The sequence below is a fragment of the Lissotriton helveticus genome, chromosome 11 (assembly GCF_964261635.1).
Source record: "Lissotriton helveticus chromosome 11, aLisHel1.1, whole genome shotgun sequence".
In the NCBI taxonomy this organism is placed as follows: Eukaryota; Metazoa; Chordata; class Amphibia; order Caudata; family Salamandridae; genus Lissotriton; species Lissotriton helveticus.
The window spans coordinates 539,673,287-539,697,608 of record NC_136072.1 but is presented as its reverse complement, the minus strand read 5'-3'; the positions used below and the strand labels follow the sequence as shown (position 1 = coordinate 539,697,608).

Genomic DNA, 24,322 nt, shown 5'->3' with positions numbered 1-24,322 from the left:
TCTTTTCTGGAGTTTGGCTGTGGTTCCAGCGTAGAGGGCGTTGCCGTAGTCCAGCCTGCTGCTGACGAGGGCTTGGGTGACTGTTCTTCTGTTTTCGGTGGGGACCCATCTGAAGATCTTGCGGAGCATGCGGAGGGTGTTGAAGCAGAAGGAGGAGACAGCGTTGACTTGTTGTGTCATGGAGAGCATTGAGTCCAGGATGCGTGCGTGGTTGTTGGGGCGGCTCCCAACGTGGCCGGCCACCAGAAGTCGTCCCATGCGGAGGGGGTGGGGCGGAGGATGATGACCTCTGTCTTGTCGCAATTCCGTTTCAAACGGCTGGACTTCATCCAGTCTGCGACGGCCTTCATTCCCTCTTGGACGTTGGATTTGGCGATGGCCGATCATTGGTGAGGGAGAGGATCAGCTGGGTGTCGTCGGCGTACGAGATGATGCTGAGGTGGTGTGCACGGACAATGTTGGCGATAGGTGCCATGTAGAAGTTGAAAAGGGTTGGGCTGATGGATTATCCTTGGGGTACGCCGCAGGTGATTGTGGTGGCTTCAGATTGGAATGGGGGAGTCGGACTCTCTGGGTTCTGCAGGTGAGGAAGGAGGAGATCCAGTTCAGGGTTTTGTCACTGATCCCTGCCTCGTGGAGGCGTGTGCGCAGGGTGTGATGGCAGATGGTGTTGAAGGCGGCCGAGAGGTCCAGGAGGATAAGGGGCGCGGTTTCTCAGTTGTCCAGCAGGGTCCTGATGTCGTCGGTGGCAGCGATGAGGGCGGTTTCGGTGCTGTGATTGCTGCGGAATCCGGATTGAGAGGAGTCCAGGATGTTGTTCTCCTCCAGGAAGTGGGTCAGTTGTCTGTTGTCTTCTCAATGACTTTCGCCGGGAATGGGAGCAGGGAGATGGGTCGAAAGTTCTTGAGGTCCTTTGGGTCCGCCTTGGGCTTCTTAAGTTAGGGCGTTGATCTCGGCGTGTTTCCAGCTCGCCGGAAAGGTGGCAGTCTCGAAGGAGCTGTTGATGATCTTTCGAAGTTGGGGTTCGATAATGGAGCTTGCTTTGATGAAGATGTGGTGGGGGCAGGGGTCAGAAGGTGAGCCGGAGTGGATGGAGTTCATGATTTTGATGGTGTCTTAGTCGTTGACGCTGTTCCAGGAGGGCAGGAAGTTGGTGTGTTTGGTAGGCGGTGGGTCGATGGTGTCGGTGTCTGTTGTCGGTGTCGAAGCTGTCGTGGATGTCTGCGATCTTGCGGTGGAAGAAGGTGGCCAGGGAGTTGCAGAGTTCTTGTGACGGCGGGATGTCGTTAGAGCTGGAGCTGGGGGAGGCGAGTTCTTTCACGATGTTGAAGAGCTCTTTGCTGTTGTGTGCGTTGTTGTCGATGCGTTCCTTGAAGGAGGTTCCTTTGGCGGGTCGAGTGAGTTGGTGGTGCTTGCATCTGGCGTTCACGAGGGCTGCGTGGTTGTCTGGTGTCTGGCCTTGGCGCCACTGCTTTTAGGGTTTTCGGCAGGTCTCCTTGGAGATCTGGAGGTCGGCGTTGAACCAAATGGCTCTTGTGTCGGTGCGCCTTTTGAGGGTTTCTTGATCGGGGGAGGCTGTTGGCGCAGTCGTCGATCCACTGTCTGAAGTTGTGGGCAGCTTCGTTGGTTTCCAGGGGTTTAGACGGAGGGTCTCGGGCGAGGGTGGTGAGGTCTTTGGTGACTTTGTTCCAGCTGCAGTGTGGGAGTTGTTGTGGTTGGTTGTGCGCGGTGTGTTTCTCGAAGGAGAAATGGATGCAGTGGTGGTCGGTCCAGTAGAATTCGGTGGTGTGGCTGAAGGTGACATGGTTGCTGGTGGAGAAGATGGGGTTAAGCGTGTGTCCTGCGGAGTGGGTGGGTGTTGAGATTAGCTGTTTGAGTCTGAGGTTAGCAAACAGGGTTGTGGAGTTGCTGTCGTTGGCGTTCTCGAGGTGGAAGTTCAGATCACCCAGGAGGATGTAGTCTTTGGAGGCGAGGGTGTGCGTGCTGATGAGGTCGGCAATGGAGTAGCTGAACTGTGGTCGGTGTCCCGAGTCTGAGGTTGGCGAGGTTGGCGATCAGGGTTGTGGAGTTGCTGTCGTTGGCGTTCTCAAGGTGGAAGTTCAGATCACCCAGGAGGATGTAGTCTTTGGAGGCGAGGGTGTGCGTGCTGATCAGGTCGGCGATGAAGTCGCTGAACTGTGGTCGGGGTCCCGAGGGTCTGTAGACAAGGGTTGCTCTGAGGGTGGTGTTGTGATCGGCGTGGATCTGGAAGTGTAGGTGTTCGGCTGTGCTGAGGGAGTCTCTGGTGTTGGTTGAAATGTTGATGGTGTTCCTGTAGACTATGGTGATTCCCCCTCCTGGTTTGTTGGTGCGGTCCCTGCCGGTGATCTTGTAGCCATCCGGGATGGCTATGGGGAACTAAGATTGAAAAGATAAAACTCCAAAAGATTCCCTCCAATATAACTCACTGTCATTTTCCTTCTTTGGCCATAGACTAATGCCATTGCCTAAAGAGACAGTCCCCAAATCACTGCAGGTAGTGTTTCCCGTTGGCACGTTGTAATTAGCACCCTGTGTCTTATGTACAGTCTACTTTTTCAGTGTATGTAGTATTGAAGTGCATCTTGTTTCCTTAACCTTAAGCTTCTGACTGGTCATCAGTTTATTGATTGTTATTTGATGTTTATTGAGTGTGGAACCTGTAGCCCCATACCGTTGCTCTGATTAAGCCTAGTACTGCTTGACTTTGCTAGCCAGAGAGTTAAATGCTAAAGGGGTGTACTTGGTGATCAGTTTTGGGTCAATTAATAGGATTAGGCACCAGTGGTTAAATGATTCTAGTTGATACAATGTAAGCCGGACTGGCCAGGAACTCCTGAGAAAGGACCTGATTTACACTTTGGCAAACAGTACTTCATCCTTCGAGGTTGCAGAGGACATTACATATGCTACCCGGATGGACTCCAGTTCGTGAAATTTAGAGTTGACTGCCAGCCGTGCGGCCTTCTCTGTACCGTGAAAGGAGCCGCTGTCACAGCGGTGCTCTTCGCGGTAAACATTTTTTAGTGTATGGCTACATTTGGTTTTGATAGCCGTTCACCAAACTTTTTAATATTATCTTGCTTTTCAGGAATACATTCCAAAAGCAGGAGTTTGTTTCTGAAAAACAAATAAATATTGGTCCCTGTGCCCTAGGAGTTTACTGCCAAGGTGCGGTGGTCATTCTTTTTTTTTCTGTGCCTCTGGGACAGGAAAAAAGGACTACATTGTCTACTCTAAATAGGACGCGCTGTGTAATGCCGTTCCTATGATAGTCCTTACTCTGTCAGGCCGATGGAGGAAGCTTTCTGATGATGGCGCCAATGGGGGCTCCTGCAACGGAAAGCTTATAGTTCCATGTTTGGAACCGGGTACCCTCTCCACTAAAGTCTAAACTAGGCCCTGAGTTTCCACAATCCATCCCTGCCTTGCATTCCTTCCAAGGGAGCGTTATTTTTTTTTAAGTAATCCGGTCTGCTTTTCTTTTTTTTTTTGAAGGTTGACCTGGAAGGAATGACATTGGGATGAGCATGAAGTGGTCCTCTGGACCACTGTCTAGTGTCCCCAAGGCAGCTCAACACAGTTCCAAAAGGAGAAGCCTTCCCACAAGAATAGCTTCCCCTTTCAAAGCAGTTACCTTCCCAAGTATGGTGCCGGTAACTGATCTATGGTTGGAACCTGGAATATAAGTCTCCAAAAATTGTCACACTGCATTGCAATACACAAATGGACCAGGTCCATTCCTTTCATGCCCCCTCCAGTTTGCAATTCAGAATGAGTCGCAAATGTTACTTTTTGAGACAGTAATATTTTTTAAATCACAAAGAAATTTTGGACATTCCAACATAATTTTTTGGCGTGGCATACCAGTGATTTTAAGAATTGCAAAGTTTGAAACCATAAAAAGTGGTTGCATGTTGGGTCCAAATTTCTTAACTCTGAAGCGGTGGAACTACACTATTAGGGGCAGCTATACATTGAGAGCAAAGTTGGATAGTGTGAATTCATGAAGTAAACTTTTTATTCTGGAGCGACAATCTGACTTTGTAGATGGGTCCGTTGATGGAGATGGGTTCTGACAGTGGAGAGGTGTGGTGCAGCGGCCATGGCGGCTGAATTCGTAGCACAGGGTTCATGGTTTGATCCCTGGCTCTGGTGGCAGCTCAGTACCATGTGACTCTGGGCAATAGCTCACTTAATTTCCGCGACAGCGACTTGAGACCCGTAAGGCTGAGTGGTTCGCGCTTTACAAATACGGATTTACATTTTTTTTTAACTGTGAACTGGTGATTAGATCTGGACTTGTTATGGCAAGTTTGGTGGAGATTGAATACTTTAGATGTGGGATGATGCTCTTAGCTCTGGAACAGCAGAATCTTTAGCTATCTGAATCAGCTAGAGGTTGACAGGACAAAGACTTAGTTTTAATCGAGGAATAACTGATTTTAGTCTGGAATGGCATAGGCAACAACTTTCAGAATTTATTATTTTTTGGAACATTGGTCAATTGATGTTGCTGCTATTAGAAGAAATAAATGCCTCAGTATTGACACTGTGGCTCAACCCAGAGGTAGCTAACGCATTGGCCAAGGAGTATTAAATAGACACCGCAGTAGACGTCCTACAAAGAGAAATTAAGCTAAGGCCTTAGGAATGCTATGAGCACACAAGAGACTTGGGTGGTGTAACGGAGCGGGTGCTCCCCCGGTGCATTTACCAGACCCCTCCCCTCTTATCTGTCTTACACAGAACAAACTTCCCTCGATGGAGTACTGCGCCAGGTCATCGGACGACGACGAGATACACTGGCCCTTTAATTCTGGGCTCCAAGACGAGTGGGCGGAGCCAGCAGACGACGACGCGACGTCAAATGCGGAAGCAGGGAGAGACGCGGTGTGCTTGTACACCCGGAGAGTAGGAGACCGGAGAGGAGAAACCCGAGAGAGCAGGAGCAGAGTAGCTGAAGTGGAATTCGGGAGAACATCGGAGAAAGAGGAGCCCAGGCGGGAAGCCGTACCCGATGAGGAGATTAAGCCAGGAGGCCACCGTTCCCATGAGCCGCCCTGCCACCCATCCGGGGGAAGTGTGTGGCTGACCCAGGTACGTGGAAGGATTGCGGGTTGGTTGGGGAGAAAGAGCGGGCCGACCTCGTAACTAGGGCCCCCCCCTTTTGTCCAGGTATCCCTATCCCTGTGCACAGCCCCTTCACGAGAGACCGCTGTGTGTGGCACGGGTTGAATCCTTCACTCCCTTTCCCTCTGCACGTGTATATATGGACACGTCCCCTGATTCCCATTTCTTTTGCTTTTTGGCTCCGGTGGAGAGGCACCACGGAAGAAGACGAGTCCCGTCCTCGGAGGACCCCCGAAGGTTGGCGGAGGAGCGACTCTACCAAGGTAAAGTCGAAAAGAACCAGCCGCAGTAGATCTCCACGTCGGACCGTCCATATTAGGAAAACTTGCACAAACTTTTTATTCGCTTCAATAAAGCCTTCCTTAACCCGAACACGTCTCCTGCCCATTCCTCCTGCCCAGGTTACAGTGGTGGAGAATGCGGCCACTACGTCCATCTGTACCGAAGAGATGGAAACCATAGTTCAGCAATTGGTAAAAGGGCAGGAACGCCTGGAATGGATTGTGGAACAGCAGCTAACCTCCGCACAGGCGGACAGAGAGATATTAAAAACAGCCCTGACTGCTCGGAGTCCAGACCCTCCCGGGCAACCATGGGTAGAGCCCCCGATTGAGGATCCACAGAGGAGAGGATCGTTCCTCATGGGACAGCAGGGGTGGCACTGCAAAAGTACCAACCTGGAGAGGATTCCGATTCCTTCCTCCTCAATTTTGAAAGGGCGGCTCGGGCCTGTGGGTGGCCCATAGTCAAGTGGCCTTTCTTCTTGGCCCCCCTACTGGTGGGCGAAGCACAGGCCGCATATCAGGTGGCCAACCCCACAGGGGATACCCCCTACTCTGAAGTGAAGAAGATCATACTCGATCATTTAGGCTTGGATGCGGAAGCCTATAGACTACGATGCCGGAAAGAACGAGGTACCCCTGGGGAAAGTCCCAGAACGCTTTTCGTACGACTAAAGATGGCTGCCGATAAGTGGCTTAACCCCAATACCAGCTCAAAAGAAGAAATAATGGATCGCATCTACTTAGAACAATATTTAGAAGCCCTCCCTTACGCCACACAACGGTGGCTGCGCCAGCACCATAATCTAACCACCACTCAAGCGATAGACATGGCCGCAACGTTCGCCCGAGCCCAGCCAAAAGGCCCCTGCTGGGAAACAGAAAGAACTAACAAACCGGAACCACGCCGCCCCCGGGTCCCGGATCCTCCAAAGCCCCGTACCTGAGGCCTGAGCCTCCTGGGCCTACTGGACCCCAGTGTTTTGACTGTGGAAACTGGGGACATATTGCCAGATTATGTCCCCGGAGAAAGCAACCTGACGAACCCATGGAGGTGGGATACCTCCCCAAAGCTGTCCTCTATTCCGCAGAGATGGGGAGTACATTTCGCGTGAGTGTACGGGTAAACGGGTCCTCCATACAAGCCCTATTAGATTCAGGATGCTGTCAGTCCGTAATACAGACTCAACACGTAGAAGCCCCCCAGTATTTGCCCCGAGAAGTAGTCAACATTAGATGTGTACATGGGGACATAAAACCATACCCAGTGGCTGAGGTCCCTATACAACCCTTACAGGGGAAACCACATGTTATACGGGTGGGGGTATTGTCGTCCCTCCCGGAAGACCTCATCATTGGTACCGATAATCCGGACTTCCTACACATGTTCAAAAGCAGTATAGACCAAGAGCCAGCCCCCTCAAGTACGATGCGAAACCAGCACGACCCTCTTCCTGCCTTAATCTCCCCGGATCCCTGGGTATTGGACCAGAGTTTTAAGTTTGCTCAGGCTAATGACAATACCCTCCTTAACGCATGGGAACAGGCCCACAGTGCACAAGGAATGGTCCCCGCTGAGTATCCTAGGTTCTTTATATCTAACGACCTCTTATATCGTCAAGGGCAAAGAGATGCCCCCTCTCAGCTCCTGGTACCGGTGTCCTTCAGGAAACAGGTGTTGTTCTTCTCACACAGCCACCTTACAGCCGGACATATAGGGTCAGAAAAGCACTCAGAACATCCTCCGCCAGTTCTATTGGCCCGGTATCTATAAAGACACGTCTGAATACTGTCGAGAATGTGAGGTGTGTCAGCGCAAAAACATGACCAAGCCTCCAGCCGTACCTTTACAGCCCTTGCCCATAATCGGAAAACCATTCGAGAGGGTCGGCATGGACCTGATTGGTCCTCTGCCCAAAACCAGGAAGGGATACCAGCATGTTCTGGTCGTAGTCGACTACGCAACCAGGTTTCCTGAGGCCTTCCCCCTAACCGCCACCACCACTAAACAAGTCGCGGACAAAATGATCGAATTATTCAGTCGCGTAGGATTTCCCAAGGAAATCTTAACGGACCAGGGAACACCATTTGTCTCCCGGCTTATGAAGGAAGTGTGCAACAACCTGAATATCCAGCAAATACGAACCTCTGTTTACCATCCGCAAACAGACGGCCTGGTGGAGCGTTATAACCGGACACTGAAAACAACCCTTTGGAAAATGCTAGAAGTGAACGGTACGGAATGGGATCAATTATTGCCATTGGCTTTATACGTTATACGGGGACAGAGACAAAGCAGTCTTGGAGTCTCCTCCTTCGAGCTCCTGTACGGCAGACAACCTCGCTCCTTGTTGGAGATGACTAGAGATGCATGGGAGAATGAGACCCTTGAAGAAATTACAAAGCCTCTGGAATATGCCCAAAACCTAAAGGTGAAGCTGGGGAAACTGAGGGATCTTGCATACACCCATCTTGAAAGGAGCCAGAATCGTCAAAAGAACGCCTACGACAAGGGAAAGAAGTGGCGACAGTTACAAGTTAACGATTGGGCCCTGGTGTTGTTGCCCTCGTCGACCCAGAAGTTTAAAGCCGAATGGGTGGGGCCCTACAAAGTCTTGTCTACAGTTGGCCGAACGAGCTATAAGTTACAAATGAGTCCCCACAAAACGCAGATTTACCATATAAACCTGCTAAAAAAATGGCTTGGCCCTCTTCGCGCTGGAGTGAATCTGACAACAACCTCTCCCGGGAAAGACACTAGGTCCACCCTAGGCCAGCTGGTGATCAATGATGAACTGACGGAACGACAGCAGCAAGAACTACAGAAAATCCTCCAGGCACACGGTAAATTATTCTCCAACCTACCGGGTAAAACCACACTTGCCGAACATTGCATCGAAACCCCACCAGGAAAAATAGTCCGGACACGACCGTACCGAGTGCCAGAGGCCCGAAGAACAGCTATCCGCCAAGAAGTACAGGACATGTTGGACTTAGGGGTCATCAGGCCATCAAAGAGCAATTGGTCCAGTCCAATAGTAATGATCCCAAAGCCCGATGGATCCCGTCGGTTTTGTATGGATTCCCGCGCACTGAATGAGATCTCCAGCTTTGACGCCTACCCAATCCCTCGAGTAGACGAACTTATCGAGAAGCTCGGTGATGCCAAATGCATTACCACCCTGGACCTCACGAAGGGTTACTGGCAGGTGCCCTTAAGGGAGGAAGATCGTAGGAAGACCGCTTTTTCCACCGAAAAGGGGCACTATGAATTCACCGTCCTCCCTTTTGGACTTCATGGGGCACCTGCCACATTTCAGCGCCTAATGAATGCTGTTTTGAAAGACCTGACTGGTTTTGCTTCGGCTTATCTAGACGACATCGTCATATACAGCCTGGATTGGCATACCCACCTCTCTCACCTGCACGAAGTGTTTGCTGCCCTGGAACGAGCCGGCCTCAAAGTCAACTCAAAAAAATCAAGAGTGGCTTACCAGAAAGTAAAGTACCTAGGGTATGTGTTGGGGCATGGTCTCATCGAGCCCCAAATCGAGAAAATAAGGGCTATAGCGGATACGCCTTTTCCATCCAGTAAAAGGGAAATGAGATCATTCTTGGGGCTTGTTGGTTATTACCGGCGGTTCCTTCCACAGTTTGCACACATATCGGCCCCTCTCACTGATGCTCTCCGAGGACAGGGAAAATCCCACACCTACATACAGCCCACAGAGAACATGCAAAAAGCCTTCCACACCCTAAAACATCTCATCACGTCTACCCCCGTGCTGACGTCCCCTGACTTCAACAAACCCTTCTCTTTACACACCAACGCATCCGACTATGGTATCGGGCCGTCCTATCCCAATCGACAGAGGACGGCATGGACCACCCTATCCTTTACATTAGTCGTAAACTATTCCCACGCAAGCTCCGGTATCCCACCATAGAAAAAGAATGCTTGGCAATCAAATGGGCTATCGACAAACTCTCTTATTACCTTGAGGGACACCCATTTACTCTGTACACGGACCACGCTCCCTTGTTGTGGATGGCCCGCAACAAGTCCAACAATGCCAGAGTTATGCGATGGTTCCTGTCCTTACAGCCCTACGTCTTCTTGGTCCGCCACCGTAGGGGCACTGAGAATGTTGGCGCAGACTTTCTCTCTCGCCATCCTCTCCCCGAACAGGAGCGTCCAGGGGGGGAGGTGTGTAACGGAGCGGGTGCTCCCCCGGTGCATTTACCAGACCCCTCCCCTCTTATCTGTCCTACACAGAACGAACTTCCCTCGATGGAGTACTGCGCCAGGTCATCGGACGACAACGAGATACACTGGCCCTTTAATTCTGGGCTCCAGGACGAGTGGGCGGAGCCAGCAGACGACGCCGCGACGTCAAATGCGGAAGCAGGGAGAGACCCGGTGTGCTTGTACACCCGGAGAGTAGGAGACCAGAGAGGAGAAACGCGAGAGAGCAGGAGCAGAGTAGCTGAAGTGGAATTTGGGAGAACATCGGAGGAAGAGGAGCCCAGGCGGGAAGCCGTACCCGACGAGGAGATTAAGCCAGGAGGCCACCGTTCCCACGAGCCACCCTGCCACCCACCCGGGGAGGTGTGTGGCTGACCCAGGTACGTGGAAGGATTGCGGGTTGGTTGGGGAGAAAGAGCGGGCCGACCTCGTAACTAGGGCCCCCCCCTTTTGTCCAGGTATCCCTATCCCTGTGCACAGCCCCTTCACGAGAGACCGCTGTGTGTGGCACGGGTTGAATCCTTCACTCCCTTTCCCTCTGCACGTGTATATACGGACACGTCCCCTGATTCCCATTTCTTTTGCTTTTTGGCTCCGGTGGAGAGGCACCACGGAAGAAGACGAGTCCCGTCCTAGGAGGACCCCCGAAGGTCGGCGGAGGAGCGACTCTACCAAGGGGAAGTCGAAAAGAACCAGCCGCAGTAGATCTCCACGTCGGACCGTCCATATTAGGAAAACTTGCAGACTTTTTGTTCGCTTCAATAAAGCCTTCCTTAACCCGAACACGTCTCCTGCCCATTCCTCCCGCCCAGGTTACAGGTGGGTTTTTGGTGACAAGTTGAGAGCAGATAAGGCAGAACACCTGGAACATAAGCAAACATCTCTGTAGCACGTCTGTGGAATTCGCCCACAGGCAGTTACGGTAAAGCCCTATACATCAAGTGGAAACCAAAAAAGTTATCCAGTGGGGCCACTTCAGGAATAGCAAAGGCACACTTTGAAAATAAAATACACACAACATTAGTGGGCATGTCAGATTTAACCAAAGAGCAGCTGAAATGTAGCCCTGGTATATAAACAGATAATACAATAGTGGTTGTATGCTGTCAACCCAGGACCAGCCAAGGGCAGACCAGGGTCATACTTGGATGCCTTGAGAAGGCAGGTTAACTTTCATAGAGCAATGGAGGTGTGCATCAAGAGCCAGTGACCTTAAGTGGATTGTAAACTAGAGCATAGCTCTGAGCCACACCATGAATATCAGAGCCTAACTGGCGCAAACAAATGGGAAGAGTGGCAAATGAAAAACACAAACACCTGGGATGGTGGGTAGGCTCAAGGGACATTCGTCCAAGGAAACAATAGGTGCCTGAAACCAATTAAACCTTTGGAAGAAAAAGACACAACAGGAAAAACCAAGAAGAGAAGAACCCCAACAAAAAGCTGTAAATATGCAGTCGGGATGGTTAAAAAACTATATGTTTCTACCAAATATACAGTCACAGAAACTCCTTCTTACGTGGGAAAGAACACAGTACTATGTCCGGACTTGATTACTGCAATGCTCTCTATCTGGGAATAAATAAGGGTCTGGTGCGTCGTCTTCAGCTGGTGCAGAATGCGGCAGCAAGGCTGGTGATGGACTTACACAAGTACCACCCAGTCTCGGCCTCCCTTATCTCGTTGCACTGGCTACCTTTGGATCGCAGAATCGTTTTCAAGACTCTTTGCCTCACCCATAATGGTTAATGTGGTTTAGGCCCTGATGCTATTATAGCAATGTTTCAGCGCTATGCCCCTACCAAATAGCTTAGGCCTGCCAGCAAACATTTGCTGGTAGTCCCTAGGTATAAAAAGGTTAGGTGGGGAGGCAGGGCATTCTCCACCGCTGCTGCTATGCTGTAGGATGCTCTTCCTGATGGACTATCGGGTCTTGTGTCTCATTCTCTATTTCGCAGGGCCTTGAAAACCTGGCTTTTCACTCAAACTTTGATATAAGCATGTTTTTCCGGCTGTGCGTGGTCCTCTGCAGCGCCTTGATGCCCTTGGGCTAAGTGTGCGCTATACAAATTTAATATTCAGTCATTCATTCATACTATACATGCACACATCTTCCATGTGTGTGCACCCCCAATTCCTATAAGGGAAGCGTTTGATAACCGTATGAATTCCTTTCCACGCATTACAAGCTCCACAACAATTCACACTTCGTGAAGCAGACAGCCCCACAGTTCATACCTCAGGAAAAGGCTTCAATTAAACTCATAGTAGATGGGGAGGAGCAGTGCCACAAAATACCTCAAACCATGGTTATGAAGCTGCCACAACCCACACCGCGATCAGCACCACAATACCACTCTCTTCACTGGAGAGCCCCACTGAACCGGATGAGAGGGGGGTGAGTAAGAGGAAATGCAAGGGTCGAGAACAAGAGGTCTCTACAGGGGGGGATAAGAGCCATGAAACGATTGGGAGGCAGAAAGGTACGGAGAACTGAAATGTCAACAATAGCACTCCTTGGTATCAAAATAAAGAATGTAGTGCTCTAATTAAGGTAACACACATGAAACAGTGATTTTCAAAAAAAAGTGTCAAGACTGGAGCATTGCGTTCTAGGTGACGTGAGGTTATCTGGCAAGGTTACATCGAGAGGCAAGACGGGTAAGTGAGAAAAATGGTAAAGGCATATGCGCAGGGTTGGACTGGCCTATAGAGCAATCAGGCAGTGTCTAATGGGCTCTTATGACAGATCAGTAGGTGGACCAGTTGTTTTAGCAGTTTATCACCAAGTGGACCGGTTTTTACTGTTGAGTTCCCTGATATTACCAGAAACATTGCCTGCAGTAAATGTATGGAGTCTCCCATTCTTTGCAAAAATACCCATACAGCGTGTCTTTACAAGTTCAAAACTGACTTGATCTGGGGTACAGAGTAGCCGTCCCTTCAGGGACTCCCATTTAGTTTAAGCATACATGCCAACATTTTAGAAGAAGAAAATGTGGGATTTGAAAAAAATAATCAGGAGAATGTATTTCCCCATTGACGTCCATTGGAGAGGAGGCAATTTCAGATGTGAGTCAGCTAAAATGAAGCCTTTTCTGGCTTTATAAATCGGGTAAATTAGCATGTGTGCTTTAAGACACAATAAATCTGTGGGATAGAGTGTGTCATGGGCCCTTCTCTGCATTCTGGAGGGGGGGGGGTGTATCTTTTTTCGTTACGTTATTCGAAGGGGGGGGGGTGACCGGATACGAGGTGATTCGAATTCAGAGAATATCATTTAGCGGAGATAGGAAGGCGGCTTGAGAAAACAGGGATAGATGGTGGGGACCAGCAGGATTGGGTTAGGCAGGGTCAGATTGGGGAGGCGGACACTCGGGCAATGGGCCGGTATCGGAGTTGCAGCTGTGGGCTGCTTTTCTGGGCAGCATGGTGGCCGATTAAGCCTGGGTCACATGCTGCCAGTGGCCCAGTAGGGGCCCGAGCAGCCTTACCGGAGGCAGATGGCCTCTATTACTTCCCTTTAACCAACGGGGTGGAGATGTCCCAGTTTCTCTGTTGGCCGGCTCATTAATGTATGCAGATTTAGCCGGGACATCTTAAGGATTTTGGGGGCCCTGGGCCAAACATTATTTGGGGGGGCCCGTGCTCAGAACAATTCTGAACTTATTATCCATTTTCAGATCATAAAAGCCCTCAGCAGCTCTAGTCTGATTACCAACAACCCTCTTTGTTGGCTCAAAAAACCTTTAAGGGGACCCCAGTCCTTCAGGGGGACCCCATTCAGTGCAAAGCCTCAGAATATTTACCAGATATTGGACACCTGGGTGTCCCCTTTTCATATTGCGTAGGTGGCCCTATAATTTTTGCCACTGTCTGGGACTGTCCTGGATGCTTAATGATGGGGCCCTAGAAAGATGGGGGACCTGGGCCAGAGCCCGCTTTGCCCATGCCTTAACACGTTCTTTGAGATTTAGCAGGGTGCAGGAGCAGAAGTGTCTTCACTTATATTCAGGTGTGGTTCACCATTGTGAACCAATCCGAGCCCAGAATCATGGCAGTATTTGCATTTTTTTTAAATCTTAGTTTAGTTAAGAAAAGTTAGAGAACCCCCTCCCCCCTTCTTTTCTGAGAAAAAAGGGCGCAATCAGCAAACGTGTGCCTTTTTTTAGGGTGTCTGGGCCTATTTTGCATCCCAATCGAACCCTGTGAGGCATGAGAGACTGGCAGCAAGAAGGCTGGACGGCGGCAGATAGGGCGCGCGAGGAGACCTGACAGGAAACGTTGCGACTGAACCACGGGGCGCGAGGGCAAGGTCCGAGGGCATAGGAGGGACGGACGGGAGAAGCCGAAGGTGAGGCATGGAGGGGAGGAGCCGAGGTGCAGGAGAGGAAGAGCGCGAGTGTCAGAGAGGACCTGTGGGAGGGGAACGAGGAGACAGACGGACGGAAGCGAAGAGGAGAACGGGGCGGGGACAGAGACGGGCGGGAGGAGTGAAGAAGGTAAAGGGCGGGTTGTGGGTGGGGAGAGGGAGGGGCGCGAAGAAGGAGAACAGGACAGAGAGGCACATGGGATCAGCTGAGTGCTCGAAGATCCAGGAAGAGAGGCCAGAAGACGGGGGCAGCCGCAGCCGGCGCGGGAGCACAGCGGCCCTTCTCGGTCATCTAACCAGACACCCCCCACGAGCCTCCCAGACCCCCCCAGCCCTTCTTACAGGAGCATAACAGCTCCAGGCCCGCTCACTGCACCCACCCCAGAACTCAGAACATCCCACCTGTTCACCCGCAGGGCACCACCAGAAGAACCCGCTGGGAGCCGAGCCCCCCTCCAGGAGTACAGTGAACCCTTCCAGGGGTCAGCAAATCCACAGCCCGCACCAGGAGCAGCTGCAGGGTCTCAGCCTCTCCTTCCATCTCCAAGTGGCCTTGGGTCAGCAGCCCCCCTGGGTCAACACCCCCAAGCAGGTTCCTCTCACCCTCAGTCTGGATCTGAGAAGACTGCCTGTGAGAGTCACAGCAGCTGATCGCCCGAAGTAGGATGCTAGTGACCTCCTCATGTCCATGGGTACGCTGAGCCCCGCGGGGGTGCTGCTCATCACTGCCAACGTGGGCTCTCTCTTCGACTATGTGAGTTCTTCAGGGGAACATGATGGGGCAGAGGGTGAGAGAGCTGGAAGCAGGGAGGTGCGGGCAGGGCCATCAGTTACAGGACGGGTGATGTTGATACTGGACCAATGGCTGCAGGGTCAACTTGCTGAGTGGCTCAGTGTATGCAATCAATGGCTGGAGTCTAGATACAGGTCAATGACTGGATGTAGGTATGTATCAGGCACTGGATGCATATAATAGATCAATAGCTGGTTCTTGATCAAGAATCAAAGGTTGGATATCCCTGTATATCCATGTCTGGATGTGTATGGATCGATGGGTGGCTGTAGGTATGGATCGATGGGTGGCTGTAGGTATGGATCGATGGGTGGCTGTGGGTATGGATCGATGGGTGGATGTATGTATGGATCGATGGGTGGATGGATGTAGGTATGGCTCGATGGGTGGATGTAAGTATAGATTGGTGTCTGAATGCGTATGGATCGCTGGGTGGATGTAGGTATGAATCGATGTCTGGATGTGTATTGGTAGATAGATGTAGGTATGGATCGGTGTCTGGATGTGTACGGATCGCTGGGTGGATGTAGGTATGGATCAATAGCAGGATGAGGATTGTGGATCGGTGCCTCAATGTATACAGTGGATTGATAGCTGGATGTAGATAATGGATCAATGTCTGGATGTTGACATTGGATCTGGGCTAGAAGTAGATTGTGTATCAATGGCTAGGTGTAGGTAATTAGTCAGTGACTGTCATTTAAGAAGAACCATTAAACGTGACAACAAGTAAGATACGTGAAGTGTGCCCGTTTTCTGTCTTCTCTTTAAACAAGCCCTCTATGCGGTCTCCATAATCTTTGAAAACCCTATGTTAGTGCTCTTGTTCTCTGTATATCTTCCAGTCTTTTTACATGCCTTGTTCTTATTTGTATCCACAACATAAGCTGTGAGTTTTTTTAAAAAGATGTTTTTATTGAATACCAAGCAAAAATAAGTATGTTGACAGTAAGCAGCATATACCGTAACATTGAGACAAAGACATATGATAACAAACTTCCAGCTATTCTTCGGATATCATCGGTACCCCGACGTTCCCCCAACAGTTCACAGAGCAGTGGCAAAGTCCAGACGTCCGTGAAACCGCCCATCAAGAGTGGTACCCACAATAGGAGCACATAGATCCCCCTGTGATATGGACTCCACTTCCTCCCATATTTTGGTCCATTTGTTCGGACTACCCCGGCTTTAATCGACTGCCCTCTCCGCCTGCATACACCAATCCATGTCTTTCTTCTAATAGTTCAGGAGCAGTACTGAATCAGCCATCCACAACCGTTCTATATTCGGTTTAGCGGCCATCAACCCCAGTGCCAACCAGAGGCGATTCATACAGGTAAGGTCTGTTTCATCCCAGTTGCTTAGGAGGCGCCATTTCACGGATAACCCCATATCATAGCTGTGAGTCTTTTAAGTATCTTTGGATATCGTTCCTTCAAAACATATGCTGTGTTTAACACCTTTGCCCATCTGTTGTCCTAACACGCCTCCTGTTTACTCCATCAAATCTCATGCCTTGACCTTTAATTGTAGGAGTGGTCCTGCTCTACTACCCCATTTACCATAAAATAAAACCTCTTGCACATGAATATTCCCTTCAGGTATGTGAACGTCTCTCTCCCTCTCTAATGTTCAAATTATTGAGTCTTAGTTAAAAGGACTTTTGCTTCAAACCATTCATTTCTCGGTCACCTACCTCTAGGCTGTCTCCAGTCATCTCTATCCCTCTGAATATGACCTTAGGACTGTGCACATTACTTTAGATGACCCCTCAAGAACTGGACAGAATACCCCAGATAATGCACTCGGAACTTGATACATACTCCAAATGTTGGCGGAGGTGATAGACACAGGCCTTATTAGTGGTGCGAAAATTGGTAACAAAACCAGCCATTTTCTGCTGGTCTTATCTTATCCTATTCACCGAATTATGCTCTTGCTCTGTATACAGTCCCCATGCTGTTTAGCTTCTTTGTTGTAATCCGACATGATTAGTCCATGCAATGTCTCCTTTCATTTGACCTTCAACCTCACCTCGTATCCTGTACTGACCATCTATGTTTGTGTCTTACATCCATGGGTTTGCCATTAGCTCCACAAGAGCCTCTCACTCTCAAGATCAATTTTCTTGATTATTATTTTGGACCAATCCCGTGAGATATCAACCAATTTACAGCTCTTTGTATAGCCAGCAAATAAGCATATTCTGCCTATTGCTCACTGGCAGCCTTTCATATGAATGCATTGCTTAGCACCTGTCAAAGATAAGGTCCCTGTACCACTCCACTTGTTCTCTCAAAATGGATTACATTTTCCAGATACCAGTTGCCGATCACTCAATTAGATATTTCTTTCTTTCTTTGATTTATTTAGAGACTTTTATTAAGCACAAACTTGACCCATAGGTATCGGAGCAGTGTATATGAAAACAACACACACATCATTGTTTGATGGCGTTTACATGGAAATAGGTCATTAAGCTTGGATGAGTAGATAGAGTAAATTTTCTTCTGGTACAGATGATTGTCTTTGGTGATTGCAGGTCTGCTCAAAGGATTTGTGTCCTAATTGAACTCATTTAAGATGTATAATTGGTGCCTGTGGGTGTCGGAGCACTGTGCAGGAAGCCAACACAATTTTCATAATTTGATGGCAAATAGCCGATGTTGTTAAGCATGCAGATGGTACAAAGAAAAGAGTGTAAGCTCTTCTTCGTACGGTTGAATTGTCTCTGGTGTGTGAGGTATGCTCAAGAAAGGCATGTCAGCATTGTTCTTAAGATGGTGGTACATCCAATTCTTGCTAAAGTAGATATTTTGCAACCAGCGTTTCTTACACTCTTTTTTTGAATGTGGTTTTTGAGGGATTTGTCCGTATAGCGAGTCTGATGGAATTCCATATTCTGGGAACACTTCCTGAGAATGAGATGCCCAGGGTTTTTCCTTTTGAATCTGGGTAATTTGAGTAGTAAAGAGCCAGCACTGCATAAGCTGTGTTGACCTCCTGATTTGCTGAGTTTTTGGGCTAGGTATTTTGGGGTACTAGTGTGTAAAGTATTGCGAGTGATGCACGCCATTATGAGTATGCATCTCTCTGAAGTGTGGGAGTGATGTGTTTGAAGATCCTTATTCTTGAGACAAGCCTAGCTGCTGCATTCAGCGTGTCTTTCATATGGGCCAGGTGGGTCATTAGGGTGCCTGTGAGAATATTGTTTCCTTAGTCTAGTCTTGTTATGACGTGCCTGTTCAACAGGTTTTAGATCATGTTTGCGGATGTATGGTTTTATCCTTATGAGGAGTTGTAGTTTGTGCATGACGCTTTTGGCTAATGCATTTATTTGTGCTGTCATATTAAAGGACTTGTCATGAATTATTCCTAGCGATTTGGCGTTGTCAATGATGTTGGGGGTATGTTTGAGGGATTTGAGGTGTGTTATACAGTTCTTTATTGGTGGAGGGTTGACTTGTGGATATATTGGGAGAAATTCTGTTTTATCAGGGTTGAACTTGAGATGGTTCTGTGCTAGCCACCATTGTGCATTCTGTAGAGTATAGTTCAGGTGACATATATCCTTTAACAAGGATATTCTGATGTAAAGTTATGTGTTGTCTCCATGTAGGTGGTATGCTGGATTACTTTGCTGGAGTAGCGCGGGTAGGGGTTCCATGTGTAAGCTGTAGAGAGTAGGGGCTAAGATGGATCCTTGTGGCACACCTTGGTTGATAGGGGCTGGGTTGGATCTGGCATCTTTTAGCTTGATTAGTTAAGAGCCATTACTTAGGACTGAGGAGAACCATTTTAGATCTGAACCTCCGATTCCCATGCATCCTTTTTGGGTATTTATCAGAGAATTGTCGTCTGCTGTGTTGAATGCTGATGATAGGTGAAGTCGGATGAGGAGGCAGGCGTTACCATTGTCTATCATTCTGTAGATGTCACCCATAACATTACGGCAGGGCGTTTCTGTGCTGTGACTTCCTTGAAGCCAAATTGTAAAGTATCTAGTAGTTCAATTTCTTCGATGGATTAATTGAGTTGTTTCAACACACGACTTTCAAGAACTTTTGCTTGTAAGGGGAGGTTTGAGATTGAGCGGTAGTTGAGGTTTTCGGGGTAGGTCCCTAGTTTTTTGATGAGAGGGGTGACCTGGCCTACTTTTGGATGCTCTGGGATTATACCCTGTGCCAGCCGTCATTCGCCGGCTGCAAGGTGTGTCCTAATTGACCTCTAGAGATGATAGGTGTTGTGATCTACTAATGACAAAGTGGTGAGAGCGAGTGACTATACTGTGGTGGTTCTACTATCTGTTCCATTCTTTTAGGTAGGGGCCCTGGTGAAGAGTTTGGCCCTGGTTGTGCTAACGGGTGTTCTGAGGTCCTTCTTTGATTTATAATTATATCCTGGGTAATATCGGCGATCATGACTATCTTATGTTATCCTACTCTTGCTGGGTCTTGTCCCTGCGCCCTGGGATTCATTTCACCCAGGCAGGTTCATGAATTTAATTCATATGGCAGTAGTGAAGTGCAACAAAGATGTAACCCTACTAAGTAATGTTTGTTCTCATCCTTGTACATTGTTATTAGTTCATTATGTTATCCTCTGTTACACCCTCTGCAATGTCCCCTTTACTTTGTTCTTACCTTCCTTTACGTGAAGCGCGTCTGATACCCTTTTGGGCCTTGTTCACACGCTATACAAAACTTAAAAAAATAAATTAAGTAGTGTGAAAGTATGCAGATGAGTGAAACACAGTTCGATGACCCTGTTCTGAGCTGCCATAGTGATCACTTTGCTAAATCACTGTATATCTGCTTTGGGAATGCCAGTTCTGTATATAGATTAGTAGTAAGTAAATCTATAATTCCCTTTTAGTTTAAGAGGCCCTCGCAATTGAGAAAACAGTTGTGTTTGTAACTTTCAATGTACTTATAAATGGCTTTATTGATGTGTTGATTAGGGTTTTCTGAGAGCTGTTTAAAATTCTTTCAGCTTCATCATGATATGGGCATGATTCACAAAACAGTGGTAAATCTGAACCCATAAGGTAAGTTAACAATTTGGGCTTAATGACGAAACTGTCCAGGAATACGCCTGTAAAGCTGCGCCATTTGCACATTTCCAGGTGTATTCCTTGGAAAGTCATGTTCTGCTGGAGCAAAACATTTACAAATGCAAGATCACTTTTTATGAATACCTTGCACTCTTAAATCCAGGAATATTTATTCCAAATCCAGCCATTTGCACTTATAAATCTGATTTACAAGCTCAAATGCCTCTGTGAATCAGGTCCATAGTTTGTTTTCTTTTCCTCTTTAAATGTAATTACTCGTTTGGTTTCTTTAGTGTAGGCATTTTTAACGTGGCATTTAGCTAATTGTTTGTTGCAAAAGGAGTGTGCATTATTAATGCGTTTGGAAGACAGCCTGTTCCTATTTTCTTAGGTCCTTGAGTCTTGCTGTCTTCGTGAATACATTATTGTCTTATTTATTGAATAATTATTTGTTCATGAACGAATTCCTGTCTTCTGTATTTAACAGTTCCAATGTATAATCTTTCACATCGTATTTACCCCCAAGTAGGCACAGAACTCAGGTGTTGGTTTTAAAGAGCATCTCAATCACTTTATTTGTATTAACCGGTCCCAGGATGCTTGTTTCTGGTCCAGGGAAGACATGGCTTGGCAGTTCAGCACTGGACTGTTCCCATGAGGCGCAGGGTAAGACTGATATGCATATGGCCATGTCTGAACTGGTGGTGGAGTGAGCTAAAGAATGATGATGGATTAAACCCAGATCAGTTGACGAGGGTGAGTGTTTGATTAGCTCAAACGCTCCGTCCATTATCCCTTTTTGGTATCGCTTTGTTTGCCCTAAGTTGGCAGGGTGTGCCCAGACGTGGGTTCCTTGCTCACTTTGCCACTGAATTCAAGATAGCCTACCTGATGAGGGTTACAAACCCGAAACCGGTCCCAGGATGCTGGTTTCTGATACAGGGAAGACGTGGCTTGGCAGTTCGGCGCTGGACTGTTCCCATGAGGCACAGGGTCAGACTGATTTGCATATGGCCATGTCTGAACTGGGGTGGTGGAGTGAGCTAAAGAATGATGATGGATTAAACCCAGATCAGTTGTCTTGGGGTGAGTGCTTGATTTGCTCAAACGCTCCATCATCCCCTTTGGTATCGCTTTCTTTGGTAACTGGCTTTTTCCTTGGTTACAAGCATAGTCCTCTCTTCTACATAAACCATTCATTTGCTTCTTCGGAAACTGCCATATTCGCTAACCCATTCCTGACAACTTGATGAACCGATTTATATTTTCTTTATTAAATGATTCTTGGCTTACTCATAAACTGATCTTTGACTTGATTATCATAATTTTGTTCTGTTCCTATTAACTTATTCTCCCCGTCTATTTAAATGGATTCACTCTTGTTTATTACTGTTTATTCTCTTCTTTGTGAACCTTATTCTGCCTTCTTCATGATCTGACTCTAGCCTTCATCTTGAATTGATCTGAGCTTCCTTCATTAATATTTATTGGAGAGAAGATCACTCCTATCTTTAAAAAGTGATTACTGTCTTCATAAGCCAATTCCTGCTTTCCTTATTATTTTTCTTTTGACTTCTCCATGATCTTAGTTGTACCTTTTTTTAATTACTAATCATGGGAGAAATAAGGCCCAGGCAAAAAGAGTTATTACTCCCACCGCCCACAGGCAAGAGTCACAGACAGGTTCAAGCTCCAGGCAATGTAACTAATAGCTCTCCTTAGTCCCACCCTGTTAGAAGTTAGATGGGTCAAATTCTAGGACACATCTGTTACTTCACCTAGGTCCTTCTCTTAGGCCAGAACAGCAAGTTATCTTCATTCTCCATGTTTTAATTAAACTGCCTAACAGAGCCTCCACACCCCGTTTCACAACTAGGCTACTGCACAAGTGCTCTGGCCAGAAGTGTACCCTTACAGATCACTATTCTCTCTTTTGAAAAACTAACAACAAATACACCCCTCCTTCATCAACCAGTTCTTTCTTCATTGGCAGATTTTGTCTAATTTGTGCATCAGTCCTATCGGTCCACATGAAAAATGTCCTTCTTTATGAAGATATTCTTCTCGTCCTCATGTTCCAACAATTTCAACTCTGTATGAACCTGCTATTTTCTTTTTTTCATAAGCATACTTGGTTATTTCCTTTCCATGAACATATATTTTCCTGTTTCTTGGATCATATCTTCCCTTCTGATGAACTGATTGTTGCCATTCATTGTCCTAGTTCTTGACGTTTTCCTTTCATTAAATTGTCTTGTCTTCCTTTTGAACCTGTGTTTTCCTTCATTCGGAAAAGAATGTTCCTGTCTTTGTATTCAAATTATTTCACTATCCGAAGGTGAATTCTCCCCTTGTGCTGAATTAGCTCCTTTTATTTTCCATGAATATTTTCTTGCTTGCTCCCCAAGTGATTTTCCTCACCCTGGAAACATTCTTCTCATCATCAAAAGCCTATCTTTTCCTTCCTCGTGAACACAATCTTTCCTTGAAGATTATGCAATGCATGCCTTAGTTATTAACCTATAACTAGCCAGTTCTTGCTGCAATTGTCAGTCCTGCCTTACCCATAACTCTTTTGTTTTCTTCCTACATAAATCAGTGATTTCTCAGAATTGGATCTTTTATAGATTCACCTGCTTGAATCTATGAAAGATACCAAATCGGAAGAACTACATTTACAGATTGTTAACTTTTTTCTCTTGCTTGTTAACCCATTCTTGGCTTCTTGGTGGACCCATTCTCTCCTTCCTCATGAGCATTTTTCTGTCTCCTTTGTGAACACGTTGTCCTTAATGTACCTATTTTCTAATATTCATTTACCAATGAATTCTTGCATTACTTATCTCATTCTTGTATTCTACTTGATTATAATTTCCCTTCCAAACACACCCATTATTTTTTTCTTTATTAACTGTTTCTCACTTTCTCAATGATCAGATTACTTCAACATTTTCAAGCCATCCATGAACCGATTTCACCTTCTCAATATAAATATTTCTGCCTTCTCCATGAACCAATTTTCATCTTTTTTATAAATGCGTTGTTCATTTTCAAGTAGTTGCTGCATGCTATATTGATCCATTCTATTAAATTAACCTCTAATCGACTTCTTTGTAAACTATTCATGTATAGATGTATGTATTTGGTATTTCAGTAGCGCAAACCTAGCCAAGAGCTGTACATGGTCAAAGACAATCATAAAGTCAACAAGTGAGAGGAAGCAGGTTGTCGACGGTTAATGCATTGCGATGTAGTGTTCTTTAACAAGGGACATCTTCAACTTTTTTCGAAATTGGAGCAGTGTTGGGGCGGTCTTTATGGAGACAGGGATGTTGTTCCAGTTTCTGGTTGCATCCCGGCTTCTATTTAATTTTCTTCATGAAATGTTTCTTTCCCTCTTCATAAACTGATTCTTCCTTTGTCCACAAACGGATTGCACCTTCATGATGAATTGTTATGTTATACATGGGCCCCTGTACCTATCCTCTATCCTGAGCAGACTTTCCAAAACATTGTTATCTACCTCAATTACGTCACAGCAGTGAGAATCAAAGCTTGTTTATTATTACTGTGATGTACCAGTATTCATTGCTGGAGCTAAAACCCGTCTCCTTCAGTCCATGACTATCTGTATGTTTAAAATACCAAAATTAGAAAGTTCCTAGTAGTGGAGGGGTGTGGACCCCATGTATTACATTAACCTGTAGATGGGCCAGTGTGAATAAGGGCTTTTTCTTTCACCTCTTAAGTCTGATTGACATTAAAGGCATATGAGCTTTGCTCTTGGTGTGTGCTTCATGTCACTAATAACTCCTCAGTGAAAAACATCCCCATTTGTCACTGTTACCCATTTATATTTCTATAGCTTTGCTTCTTTATGACCAGATTTGTGTCTTCTTCTTGAACCGATTCTTTCTTCACAACTGATTTCCATGTGTACACAAACCCATTATTGTCTTCTTTGTGCACCTATTCTTTACTTTACAAATGATTTCCTCTTGTACACAAATGTGTCTTTGTCTTCATTGACTCACATTTCCCTTCTTATTGAAGGAATTCTTTTTTTTCGCTGACTGATTGGTGTTTACCTTCTTCATTAAGCTATTCTTGCTCTATTCATTAACAAAGTCTCTTCTTAAAGAAGCTCCTCTCTGCCTCTTCAAGGAAGCATGTTTGTCTTCCTAATGGAACATTTCTTGATGACTTCATGATATGATTCTGCCTCTAGGAATCCATTCTAACCATTTTCTTGAAGCTATTCCTCAGTTCTGCACTCCCCCCCCCAAAGTCTTCTCCCCAGACTGATTCCTCATGTTTCTGTTCTTTCAGTTACAGTAGAAAGGTCTTGCTGTCTTCATAGAACTCTTCTCACCTTCTTTATCAACTACTTTTATATACATGTTTGCCTGTTTTATGCATTTAGTGT

The 24,322-nt window shown here is 47.0% G+C and overlaps 1 protein-coding gene across 1 annotated transcript in view; it reads left to right on the top strand.

Moving 5' to 3' along the window:
* The first annotated feature begins 14,199 nt into the window (after positions 1 to 14,199).
* The window catches only part of LOC144791528 (inositol polyphosphate-5-phosphatase A-like), a 358,038-nt gene continuing 347,915 nt past the window's right edge, over positions 14,200 to 24,322 (top strand). The window contains exon 1 of the mRNA XM_078666240.1: positions 14,200 to 14,804. Coding sequence (XP_078522366.1) covers positions 14,733 to 14,804 — 72 coding nt within the window. The 5' untranslated portion in view covers positions 14,200 to 14,732. The remainder of the gene's footprint in view (positions 14,805 to 24,322) is intronic.